Raw genomic sequence first — 10,840 nt, forward strand, 5'->3', positions numbered from 1 at the left:
TCTACAATTTCCTGCTAATTCACTTTTTAACAGAAACACCATGGCCATAGTCAAAGTACAAGTATGTACAAGTGTTGGTGTGGAAGGATGGGCCCTCTTTTAAGGGATGGGATTTGTTCTGTTCTCTGCTGTATTGCATGGTTTATAAACATTTTCAATAAAACTCATAACTATGTAGCTAAGCGCTCTTCATTTTTAAGGTGCTCCTCCTTGCCTTAGAGTCATAACCACTTGGCAGAGCTATGACCTATTGATCAGCTTTAGTAAAATGGTGTATCTGCCCCCTTCTCAAGGCAATGACCTAAACTTTGTCAATCAACTTTCACACCTCTGAGCTGCTACCCTCCTGTTGCTACTACGAATGTCTGTGAAGTCAGAGATCATGGGAGATCTTCAACTATCCAAGGGATTTTTGGAGTACTGCCCTCTGAATCATTCAATAAGGTTTGTGCTGCTGATTTCCCTTTTCACTCTTCAAAATTTGTCCATGTGGTAAGTAATCCTGGGAAGGTACAAACAGATGCAGCTCGTAGCCTACTTGCAGTAATCGCTCACCCTTCACTGAGAGTTCTAGGGCTTTTGTTCAAATAAAATGAGTCTCTCTAATCTGAATTACCACTGTGTACTGCAGTCGTGCTCTGGATCCCTACTCGACATGTGTAACAAAAATCCCTATCTCCAATAGTCCATGATGTAAGCAAATCTCTTTAGATCATAGAGAACCTACACATCCATTTCCTCCCCCATTCTTCAACATAGCTAGTTCATCCTCTTGCTGTCTTTTAAGGTCACTAAAAGCAGTAGGGAAGTTTAACTTCATTATTCCCTTTATTGCTTTGAAATAGAAAAGTCCTCTTCATCAACAGAGGTGCCTAGTGTTCCCTTTCATGAAGCAAAAAGAAAAGGAGTACTAGTGGCACCTTAGAGACTAACCAATTTATTTGAGCATAAGCTTTCGTGAGCTACAGCTCACTTTTAGCTCACGAAAGCTTATGCTCAAATAAATTGGTTAGTCTCTAAGGTGCCACTAGTACGCCTTTTCTTTTTGCGAATACAGACTAACACGGCTGCTACTCTGAAACCTTCATGAAGGTAACTTCCACTGCTGAGCTAGCACCATGATCTGAAAAGGGGCGAGGCAATAAACTATGGTCAAAGTCAAATAGCATATGCTCATTCAATAGTTGTGGTTTTGTCCTTTTTAATTAATAAATTAAACATTAGGCAATTTTTAATGCATTTTAAAAGTCAGCTAAGTGCAGAGAGGTTAATAATGTAGGTTTGGGGGTAAAACTGGACAAGTTTAATGTCTTTATGAGAATTAAAATAAAACCTATTTCATCATACCTACAACCCTGTTTATTAGTGGTCTTGTAATAAAACTCCCATTAAATCAACTGGGTTAAGATTCACCATTAATTTCAGACAGCTGGAAAACCCTCTACATATGGAACAAAAATTTATTTTAAACAGTAAATCTTTTTATAAGGAAAATGGTATTAAACAACCTCTCCACCTCAGGTGCCTGTTTAAATTAAAATTCAGGAACTGGCTGCCTTGTTTTAAATTTAAAAAAAAAACAACAAAAAACCCCCACAAGTGTTGAATCAACACCTACCTGCCTTTTAAGTGGCCATTTTATGACCACATACTTTTCCCACTGGTGGTTGGGATGTTATTTTTATACCCCTGTTAACACAAGTTTGAAAGGAGATCAGTCTTCATTGTTTAGGCTTAATGTCTGCTGCACATTTCAACAGGTGAATGATAAAAGACCAAGTGAAAAGAAACATCTAGTGACTATTTTGATAAGAAAATAGAAACATTAGCAGAAATGTATCACAGTTATTACCACTTGAAATAAACTTGGGTAAGTTTTGTTATTTCAGCTCATGGCTGGAGCTATTGCCTCAATATGTCTCATGTTTAATGTCTATTAACACTGAATTTAGATTAGGGTAAACCTTTCAAAATGAACCATATCTTGGCATTTTTTAAAAAAGAAAGGTTTACAGTATTAGGGATTTTTGGTATTTGGCACTGAACTGTAAAAAATATTGCAAAATTAAAAGGGAGGGAAAGCAGCTAAATGTCCTCTCTCCTTTTCTTCCCCTCAGTCTATACACTGGGACAGTAAGGTCCAGTGGTTAGGGTACTAGCCTAGGCCTTGGAAGACCTGCGATAAATTCCCTGTTCCACTACAGAATTACAGTGTGACCTTGGATGATGTGCTTGGCCCCTCTGTCTGTTTTCAGCTTCTAATGAAGATACTAGAATCACTGACCACACAAAGGTGATGTTAAATACAGAGGTGCTCAGATACTAGTGGCATGGGGGCAATATAAGTACCTTAAATAACTGGGGCCTGTAAACCAGCTTCAAAGGGGCTACAGTACGGGAGGAAAGGGCCCTCTGAGTGGGGACCCCTACACAAGGTCCACGGAGTAGTGGTGTCTGTTATTCTAGTGAAATAGTGCACACGTGCACACACACACATTCACCCTCAGCCAGGGAATATGCTGCAGCCCTATGGCCTTTTCTGGGTTTGGGATTATCCTCTTAAAAGCCCAATTACATGTAACCCAGTTGTTTAACCATCGCAATTTGTTAGGTGCTCACACGCAGCCTTTCAGTTTAGAATCGCAAAGTACATTACACATGCTAACTGAATCAGTCTCTCCACACAGCTGAGAGTAATAGTATTATAACCATTTTATATATAGGTAAACTGAAGTAAAGAAATTAAGTGAGTTGCCAAAACACATTGTCAGCGGGAGAGCTGGCAATAGAAGGTAAAGAGTCCTGCCTCTAGCTACTTTGTTCTAACCACTCTGCCATAAGGTCAGTCCCTCATGCATATAAATAAAAGATCACAGTTAAAGTGGTAGCATATTTTCCCTGCTGGCTGGGGATAGGTGCAGGGTCCCTCCTCCTGCGCTGTAGTAATAAATTGAGAAATCACTCTCCACTGATGACTGCAATGTACAGTTTCTGAAATGTGTATGAGCAGTGTGCTGCCCAACTTTCCCAGTGCAGTCTAATTATAACATTATTAATAAACTATTTATACAGAGTAAAGAGTAATTAGCAAAAAGTAGGGAAAGCTCACACATGATTCTCGTTCATGAGACACAGGGAAAAGAACTTGGTCAATCCAAAAACCTGCCCTGACCCTTTTCAGTAGCTCCTCCAGCTGGCATCCAGAAAGTGTCCAGTGGAGGGCAACAAAAATGATTAGGGGATTGGAACACTTGACTTATGAGGAGAGGCTGAGGGAACTGGGATTGTTTAGTCTGTGGAAGAGAAGAATGAGGGGGGATTTGATAGCTGCTTTCAACTACCTGACAGGGGGTGCCAAAGAGGATGGATCTAGACTATTCTCAGTGGTAGCAGATGACAGAACGAGGAGTAATGGTCTCAAGTTGCAGTGGGGGAGGTTTAGGTTGGATATTAGGAAAAACTATTTCATTAGGAGGGTGGTGAAGCACTGGAATGGGTTACTTAGGGAGGTGGTGGAATCTCCACCCTGAGAGGTTTTTAAGGCCCGGCTTGACAATGCCCTGGCTGGGATGATTTAGTTGGGGATTGGTCCTGCTTTGAGCAGGGGGTTGGACTAGATGACCTCCTGAGGTCCCTTCCAACCCTGATATTCTATGATTCCAGAACTCAGAAAACAGCAGTCATATAAAATAGCTGCAAGCTAAGAGCAATTTAGGGAAGTATCTGGTGACCTCTAGTCCAGTGGTTTAGCTTTTGGTGCCAAACATTGGTCTCACTGAAATTTGTGGCAAAATTTCTGTTGGCTTCAGTGAGACCAGGATTTAGCCCTTGGGAATTAGTATCAGTACAAACCTAGATTAATTACATTTTTGATATCAGCGGTTAGGTAGCACACTGACTTTCCCCTTTCCCATCCTACCTCCTTTTCTTCCTTTTCTTCTGGAAAGGAGAGTCCAACAGCAAACTGTCTTAATCATTGGCATGCAAATTATTTTATTTGCTGTTTGTTTTTTCATTGAACTTCCTCATCTCTTTGCAGCTAGTGTGTGTGCATAGTCCAGGGTTTTTCCTCTTCAACTCTGTATAAGTTTTGAAAGAGAGAGAACATGCCTTATAAAATAATAATATCTAAGCCAAGTGTGTAACAACTGATACTTGGTTCATCCTGTCTGTGGGTATAAGGAAGATGATCAGAAAATTGAAAAAGGGGAACCATTGTGTTATGGCTACTTCTTCCCCTTTGCCTGGTGATTTTAAAATATTTCTATCTCAGTTACTGGTTTGAAACATTAAAGTCCCCAAAAGATCTAATGTTCTCTTCTTTCCTGTCCTGGGTCTTGCTGTGTGATAAGTAATAGAGTCCCAGGAGCAACAGAGCTGTTCTACACTGACAGACTCTTCTTAGTTCCCAGGCAGAGGGCCTCCTGGCAGAGCCCTGCAAGGAACATGAGCCAGCTAGGAAGGCTGGAGTGTGGAGAACAAGTCTGCTAGAGGAACGCTTCAACTGGGACAGGACTAAGAACCCTGCACCAAGCGTTGTGGAACCAGCTAGGAAGTCTGGGTGGGAGTTCTTATGTTTCCTTGTGAACTTTGTTGTTAAACCCAGACCCAAGAAGAGTTGTTATATGATACACCTATGTTGAATTTATAGGAGAGCCCAAGAGGGGGAACTGAGGCAGCAGTCAGACCAGACAGATGGTTTTGCTACGCTCCAAGTGCTGTATAAACATTAAGGGTTTGATCATTTCTGGCCTTGCCTTGCACACTAAGCCCAAGCTCTTCTGTCCACACACAAATCAGTCTGACTCAGGTCCACAAGCCCTCAGCACCCAGGTCCTAGAGCCCTGCTAAGGGGGGTGGTCAGAGCCCAAGTGCCCCTGTGACTTGGGTCCGAGCCCTGTCATTTTGCAGCATGGATGCCAGTCAGGCCACAGACCCATCAGAAGGTCTGTGTAGCGCAGTGTGGACACAATCACAGGCTTGGAAATACTGAGTCCAGAAGCCCAGGTCCCCAAACCCAGACTTGGTGTGCAGTGTAGGGTATGTCTACACTGCAATGTAAGCCCATGCTTAGTAAAACTCAAGCTAGCAGCCCCTGGGTTTGTTAACCCAGGGTTTGAGGGTCTGCACTCGTTCGTAACTCGAGGTTAGGAATTGTTGAACCATGGTCCCAAGTTGGGGCTCCAGTGTCTTCACTGCATTTATGCGAGCCTGAGTCCAACCACCCATATCCCAGACTTCCTGGTGCCCATCCAAAATGTGGCCACTCTAGCCTTTATTCATGGTGCAGTGTGGGAAAACTTGACTGTCCAGGGGACAAAAAGTTAGCCCATGGGATTGTGGGATACTTTTGGTGGATTTCCAGTGGGGCTGCATCTCTACTGCAAAGCAATAGGGCTTGAACCCTGGGTCCCTCCCACCTGGACTCAGGCTTGGACCCTCCACCCCATGGGATCCTCAGGGCATGCACACTGCAGCCTCACTTTAGGCTGCCAGTTCATCCAGATGCCAATGTCCTGCCTAAGCCCCAGAGTGACTCATGAACCAGCCATGGAGCCTGAGCCAGCAGGTGTGCTCAGAAACTGCCTACCAGAGCAGGTCACATGCAAGAGGTGGAACTGGGCACCTTATAATTTTCAGTGTGGGATGTGGATAATTTTCACATGGGATGTGGAAGGCCCAGGTTCAAGTTTGCCTTTCCTCTCTTTTTTGGCCCAATTATTGTTTAAATATTTATGCGTGGAGGACGAGTTATTGGGCAAGCGAGTATGATTCTGTCGTCCAATGGTTAGAGCACCCACCTGGCAGTGGGGAGACCATCGGTTCATTCTTTCTGTTCCCATCACTCTTTCATTAGTTATCCAGCATCCAAGTACTTCAAGAAGAGAGACTGAGGGAGCCCCACATAAAAATATCCCAGAGCTCAGTGGTTAGAGTGCTCTCCTAAAAAGTGGGGAAACCTCTGTTCAAATCCTTGCCTTCCCCTTCTGGCAGAGAGAGGGGGGACTTGAACCTTGCTCTAACCACTGGGCTTAAAGTCATACAATATAAAGTTATACAGCTCCTCCTCCTTCTGTCCCCCACCCCCTCAAAGGGGCTTAGCCGCTTAACTGCAGGTGTCAGGTTTCTGTTTGTGGCGTGTTAAAGTGACATAGGCATCTCCCTGCAGCCTGCCTGTAGGTACCTATCTCCAGGAGAGGGGTGTGTGCTAAGCATCTCCCCATAGGCACTGACTCTGTGGAGCACCCACAGAAAATTTTTGGAGGATGCTTAGCATGCACCGGCAGCTAACCTCCTCGCCTCCCCGCCAGTGCCTCCTGCTCACTGGCAGCCCCGCTGATCAACTTCTCTGCCTCCCGCCCAATGGAGATCAGCTTTTCCGTGGCATGCAGGAGGGGCTTGGCAGGAGGGGGACGAATGGGGATGGGGAGCGCTCAGAGGAGGGGGCGGAAAGAGGCAGGGCGGTGATGGGAAGAAGCAGAGTGGGGTGGGGCCTTGGGTGAAGGGGTGGAGTGGGATGGAGTGAAGGCAGGAAGAAGCGGGATGGGGTGGGGTGGGGAGCGGTGCCTGGGTGGAGCTGGGGTCGAGCACCCTTCCTACAGAGGAAGTCGGCATCTATGCATCTTCCATTGGCTCCCCACCTAGTGTGCCGGCTTTTGTGGTTCACAGTCCAAGGTGCCCACTTCTCCCACTTCATTCCATCGGGAACCTAGATGCCTCACTCCATTGTGTGGATTGCATGGCTGTTCTTGCGATTTTTTAGGGGCCTAAACGTTAGGCCCCCAAGATGCTCAGCATTGCAGTGCCTAAGTCTCTTCATGGCTCCCACCCTTCGGCTATGTCCATGCTTAGAGCTGTGAGTTCCAGCTGGTGGAGGCATACTGAAGTTAGCACTCAACAAACGACCTCGCTAAAAATAATAGTTCACAAAGTAGTGAGTGGCAGCACGGACTAGCCACCTGAGTATGTAGCCATGGAGTCCGTATGGTTTTGCACTCGGGACAGCTAGCCTGTACTGCTGCCCAAGCTACCACAGTGACCCTTCTATTTTTGACGTCCTAGCTCATGAAAGTTAGCACAAGTATGTCTGTCTGGGAAGGGCATCCTCACCTCCAAGTGTAGACATAGCCTAAGTGACTTACTGGGTCCCACAGGAAGTCTATGGCAGAGCCAGGAACTGGAGCCAGATATCCTGAGTTCTAGTGCATGGCCTTAGACCTGCTCTTTCTCACTCAGAAGGAGCATTTCCATCCTGACACCTTGGCTCCTGTGTAGGGTCTGATCAAAAGCTGGTCCTTGTGCAATGCCCAATGCTGCTGCTGGCACTAGTCACCCCAGATTGGGTTTGAAGGATAGGCAGCAAGTGGGCCCATGGTTCTGCTCCCATTTCATACCAGCAGAGGTGGCCCTATGGGGTGTAGGGACATTAGGCTGCAGCATTCTCTGGAGCTGTGGGAGGCACGGATTCTGAGACATACACAACACCTGCAGGTGTTCCTCCTGGGGCAGCGCTTTTCCACACAGCCCCCGCTGATATGGTGCTATGTAACAATATCTCTTAAAAGTCCCCTGTGAAACAGCTAAGTAGTAGTATCTTCATTTAACAGATGGGCAAATTGAGGCCCAGAGGCTACATGACCTGACCAAGGTCAAACACTGAGTCTGCCAGAGCTAGCAAGAAGAGCCAGGGTTCTTGCCCGCTATTCTGTGGCTCTGATCATAAGGCCCTCCTTATCTCCAGTAACACTGGTTTTACTGATTATTTTAGTTTGTGGGGAATAAAGAACTAGGCGTGAAACAAAAATCACAGTAAAGACTATCTAGTCTGACTTTTAGGATTTGTCAGTCTCTGTATTGCTACATCCTGGACACAGTACAGCAGTTGTACAAATTTATGTGCAGGAATTTTATATGGTTAGTGAACTATATGGTTTCTGTGTGATATGTGCCTATGTTCTGCCTTGATAATCTAATAGGTCTTCTTTATTTGTGCTGTGATTGCTCATCTCTCAGGATGCAGGTGAGATCGCTCAGCTTGTTTCACTGAACACACAAGTTGGACTGGAAATCTAGGCTGAGTTAAAACAGATTTGGAGCATATGGAATACTTTTAAAAATGTGCCTTTTTGTTGAAGTCAGAGACATATTCTATTTACAGCACAGTATTGAACTCAGCTATGTATTTCAGCCACTATATGAATGACATGCTGAACATATAGATATGCACGTACCATGCTAAAATAACATTGTGTCAGATCAAGCCTAGCCTTGGAAAAACACATTCCAGGGACAGATTTATCCCCCAACCCCATTGCCCCCCAACAACTGAATGTCTCAGAATATGTAAAGAGAAACGAAAGACCTGGAAAACATACAGTAAAGAAATAACCCTTTAGTGCTCAAATTTAACATGTTATGTCCCCCAAGAACACAAAACAGGAATCCAACATAGTGACACTCATCTATTCACCCTTCCCATGCACACAGTATGCCGTACATCCCTAGATTCTGTGTAGAATAATGGTGCTGCCCTGGTTATGTCTTATATCCCAGGGCTGGGAAAGGGTTAACCCACTTTGTTCTGCTCCACAGAGCTCAGACCTGCATTGCAGCAGTGCACCAGTTCTTCTCCTCTTTCAGTCCGCTCTGCATATTGCTGGCCTCCGAGTGCAGAGCGAGGGCTTTCTGAATGAATTTGGAGGAACATATATAATGCAAACTTTTCTTTTCACTGTATAAATGTGATGTAGCCTGTGTTGCATCTATCACAGAAAGTCAAAGTAATTTAAGTTTTGAACTGTTTCCTGGTTATAGAGAAAGCAGAACAAACTGTTCTTGACTGCAGGAAACTGCTGATCTTTTGACACGGAGACCTTACAGTTACCCTAGGTTTCAAAAGCACCTAGAGTGTGAACCTTGCAAAATTCTGTAACTTGAAGTGATTCACTGAGATTAAACATTTAGATTCTGGCCGACTGAGTTGTGGGAAGAGGGAGGGAGAGAAAGAGGAGGTCGTGATCTAATCTAGCCCTCTGATAAAAGGCCCACAGAATTTAATACGAATTTAACCAATCAGGTTCTATATACAGTAAATATGTTTCTATAGAAATTATTAAAACAAATAGAATTTAAGAGAGAATATCTTCATAGCATTTTAAACCATTCTATAGAATTTAATATCCCTGCTGTGAAAACTTGTAGGCAAAGTTTGACAATTCTGTGAGAGGTTATTTTCTATTAGATTCTATATGGATCTAAGAATCAGTCATTATTGGAATATGCTTTTCTGTCAGAGATACAATACAAGATATGGAGTATGAAGCAGTGATATTTTTATTTGTTTTCAAAGACATTCTTAATATTACTTACGTTTCTTCATTTTAGATACATAATTCTAGAAATGTGGATAAATAGCCTGATTTATCCAGCAATACCTGAACTAAATATCCAGGCTCTTCCAAACCCTAATATTAAAGTGCCTACAGACCATTATGCTTAGTATTTTTGTTTTTATTTTTTTACATCTTTTAAGAATTTACTTTAAACCCATTGATCTGTAAAAAAAAAGTGAATAGATTGATTATTTGGTTAAATAATCAGTCCTTATTAAACAGAAGATTGGTCAGACCTGTGGTGAGTGAATCCTATCAGAATCTATTTGCCTTGCTCACTGTTGAATCAGACTGATTTTAATATATTTTTGAAGCTCATTAAAAAAAACCCAACCCAACAACCCATAACTCAAGTAATGTACAAGTCTACACATCCCCTTCGACTTAGAGCATTCTGAGATATGTACAGCAGCTACCCCTCCACCTCTATTCCTTTTGTTCTGTCTTCATTTGCTCAAGACACTCAGGATTTTTTAAAGGAAGAACTAGCTCAAAGTTCCATTCAATAATTTTTAAAGATTCTTTAGGAGGAGGGATCTCAAAGTTCCAGTGGCAGGTTTGTCTGGCGGTGGGGGGAAGGGTGTCTATGCCCGTTTGACATTGTTCAGCAGGTCTGTGAGTTCACTGATGTACTTGATGGTGTATTTCAGTGTCTGTATTTTGGTGAGAGGCTGGCCTCTTTGGCTGTAGACAGGAGGTAGGTAATTGCGCAAGGTGTGTAAAGCATCAGCCAGGGTCCTCATCCTGAGCTTCTCTCTCTCACTGGCTTTCCTTCTGCGCTGAGCTGACATCCTGGCCTTGGTGCCTTTCTGAGCCTTGGCCTGTCCAGCATTTGGTAAGTATGTAGAAGGAAAATCCATCAAGCTGTATCCGATCAGGCTGCCACCGCTGCTGCTGTTATAGGGCATCTCAATCACAGCTGGGCAAGGGGAAGAAGAGTACGATTCAAAGGAAGGAGATGGAGATAAACTGTGAGGGGATGAGATCTGGTTCAGCTCATAGGTTCCTGCATTGCTCTTCCAGTCCCAGGAAGACAGAAAGACAGAATTATCAGCGCCCAAACCATCTTCCATATTCGGCAAAGTCTCATGCAATTTATCCATCCAGGAAGAGCAGTTGTGAGAAGCAATTCCCTTAGCTTACAAGCAATGGCTGAAGTCTATGCAGGGAGACCCTTTTATGATGGGGTGGGGAGAAGTGACAAAGTGGGAAAGAGGGTTTGGTGAGGGGAGTTCAAAGGAGGTCCCAAGTGCTAAGATGGAAAATGAACTCCTGAAGTGTTATTTTCTTCTCACCGATAATTATCAACCTTCAGCTAAAATACCTTTAAACTAACAGGCAACAGTGAGAAGGAAAAAAGATTATCTTCTTGTAACTAACCAATTAAGACTGCACATCTACATTTAACATTGCAGTGGGGAATAATTATTAAAAGAGTCAAAGGAAAA

The 10,840-nt window shown here is 43.8% G+C and overlaps 1 protein-coding gene across 1 annotated transcript; it reads right to left on the minus strand.

The window, feature by feature from the left end:
* Nucleotides 1–9,976: 9,976 nt before the first annotated feature.
* MSGN1 (mesogenin 1) lies at nucleotides 9,977–10,495 on the minus strand. The gene has a single exon (XM_077811546.1). It carries the CDS (start codon nucleotides 10,493–10,495, stop codon nucleotides 9,977–9,979), a length of 519 nt encoding a protein of 172 aa, XP_077667672.1.
* Nucleotides 10,496–10,840: the final 345 nt, after the last annotated feature.

This window comes from Eretmochelys imbricata, chromosome 3 (assembly GCF_965152235.1).
Source record: "Eretmochelys imbricata isolate rEreImb1 chromosome 3, rEreImb1.hap1, whole genome shotgun sequence".
Classification (NCBI taxonomy): Eukaryota; Metazoa; Chordata; order Testudines; family Cheloniidae; genus Eretmochelys; species Eretmochelys imbricata.

What these genes read in the sequence shown, in the direction of transcription:
- MSGN1 (XM_077811546.1), bottom strand. Translation starts at nt 10,495, where the DNA reads ATGGATAAATTGCATGAGACTTTGCCGAATATGGAAGATGGTTTGGGC.